A 2,524-nucleotide genomic window follows, 5' to 3' on the forward strand; every position below is an offset into this window, starting at 1 on the left:
CTAACTGATTTTGTACATGTTGTCCATAACCAAAACAATGGGAAACAAGTTCAACAACTTGAATGAATCTGGATGTGCCCAAAAAATATCACTCAAAACATCGGAGTTATCATCTTTTCTTCTATTCCAGCTGACATATTTTGCATCATCTAACAACTGCAGCAATTGTTGCATCTCTGTTCTAGAACATCTTTCCTCTTTTTGTAGCATGCTTCTTTTCCTATATATTTGGGTGACATCAGTAAGAGACTCTGGATTTTGTTCTTTCGAAGATAAAACGATGTGTCTTGGTGCTACATGACGTTTTGTCAGATCTTCAACACATTTGTTTTCATCTGCGGTTAAACGCGCCTTACGAGGATGACCTGCATATTGGTCAGGTAGTCCGTGGTTGTGAACTCCACATTTAACCTGAACATTCCATCTTGAACCATCTGTTTAAGGTCGACTCTAATTTGGAATGGACAATTACACTTTTTTGATGTTGTTGTCGTTGAACTTTCTGAAGAGTCATATTGTCCACCTTTATCACAGCCCAAAATCAACTTGTCATTTCTTCCTCTTTTTCCATTCTTTTTATCTGACCTAATAATAATACTGACTTTGTTGACAATTCCAACATCTTGAGCCCATGTGACAACAGCTTCTCGTGTATAAATTTTTTTGTTAGTTGTAAAAACATCCGTAGTATCTACCGACATTTGACTTGTATCGCCGGTTTGAGCCATATCTGTTTAAAAATAAAAGAACAAAAAAAAATTAACAACTGTTATTACAAACTAGAACACTTGCATAAGTATCTGAACACTTTTTTTGTTCGTTCAACATATCGGAACACTCACTTTTAAAAAGTGTTTCGGAGTGTTCCGGTAACAGCAAAAAATTCTGCAATTTGCACTTCGGTATGTCATTCTAATTGATTACCAGATAATACAAACTGGAACACTTTAACTTTTTTTAAAGTGTTCCGGTAAAAATGAGAATAATTCTGCATGTGTTCCGGTAAAATTAACATACTAAAAAAAAAGCTTACAGGAATAGTGTTTCTGTTCTGGACTGGGCCAAGGGCTGGCTCAATCCCTTCTGCCCGACATTTGGGGCACAGCCCAATAAGGGGAGGCTTCCCCGACACGTCAGCCAATGACGTGTCCTGCTCGACTCAACGGATTAGCACCACGTTAACCACGTGCTCATACATCCGCGCATCTTGATCCACTCCTATGTAGCTTAACAGCTAAGCAGCACGTTTAACACGTGCTCCTTTATCCAACCACAGCTGTCATGGAGCTTATCCCTTACCCGCGAATAGCGGAACGGCTCCAACCAAGATAGAGGCAAATAACGGCCTTCCCCTATGATACAGGGACTATCTTGGCAGTTGAGTCTATTGGGCCGGTTATCCCGGCCCAATAGACCAACCTTTGGCCCAGCGCTGGGGGCACTATATAAGCTCTCCTAGACAGGAGAGCCAGGTATTCTGAATCATTCTATACCTTACTTTCTCTCTCTTCACTTGTATCTCCCTTGTTCTCTTTGCTGACTTAGGCATCGGAGCACCTGCAAGTACAAACCCCTCCTTTGGTGTGGAAGCTTGCTCAACGGACCGGCCTCAACCTTTCTGATCAACAGGTTAGATCAGTTTCAATGGGGTGTACAACTTTCCAAACAATTTACTGGAAAAGTGATAAAACTGACAAAGTTAAAAATGATAAAATATAGTACTATAATAAAAAAAAGTAGAATGAAAATATTTTAAAATATGTTGGGATAGAAGGATATATATATAGGTAGAAAAAAAATTCAGAGCCGAAACTTCAATTTTTAAGGCTTTATTTGCGCGTTAGATTTTGGAGGAGATTATTTATTTTTCTTTAATTAAATTAAAGACATTAGCGGAGAGAGTTGCACTCTTCTCCTCATCCTCTAAAAAACCTTTCAAATTATTTTTTGATCGGAGAGAATTTTAAAACTCCAACCATCACTTTCCCTCTTTTTTTCGGCCACCACTTTGCAGAAATTGCGCAGTGACAATTTTAAGGTAAAAGTTGTGTTCAGTAGATCCAGTTCTTCAACTTGACCAAAAAAAATCTAATTCTTCATTGTTAGTTCTAGGTTGCTTGAATTTTTGTTACTTCGGGGCTAATTTCTTTAATAATTATTTTCTTTCTTAATTTTTTTCATCGAAATTGTTTCTTTCATTAAAAATTTAATATTGTCCAATGATTCATCAAAAAAACAATACCTAAAAAGTTGAAAATTTTCATTCAAAAAAATTATAAATAAGGTATTATTTCAAAGGTGATGGGATGTAGAGGATGAGCAATGGGGAGGCAGAGGGTAGGGAGCTCCATTACAATTGGTTGACACTATGTCTTGCTTATGTTAGTTAGACAAAAGCACAAAACACTGTATTAAATATTTTTAAATGAATTATATGTATTGTTGATGTATTGTAGGATTTTAATTTTGGACAAATACGATAATTTATTATGTTATTTTTTAAAAATATAATAAATCACAAAAA

The 2,524-nt window shown here is 36.4% G+C and overlaps 1 protein-coding gene across 1 annotated transcript; it reads right to left on the reverse strand.

The window, feature by feature from the left end:
• LOC123904996 lies at positions 1-728 on the reverse strand. The gene is made up of 2 exons (XM_045954597.1): positions 473-728; positions 1-365 (listed from the first exon to the last, which is right to left on the reverse strand). Exons 1-2 carry the CDS (start codon positions 726-728, stop codon positions 1-3), a joined length of 621 nt encoding a protein of 206 aa, XP_045810553.1.
• Between the last annotated feature and the right edge of the window lie 1,796 nt (positions 729-2,524).

This window comes from Trifolium pratense, linkage group LG2, assembly GCF_020283565.1.
Source record: "Trifolium pratense cultivar HEN17-A07 linkage group LG2, ARS_RC_1.1, whole genome shotgun sequence".
Classification (NCBI taxonomy): Eukaryota; Viridiplantae; Streptophyta; class Magnoliopsida; order Fabales; family Fabaceae; genus Trifolium; species Trifolium pratense.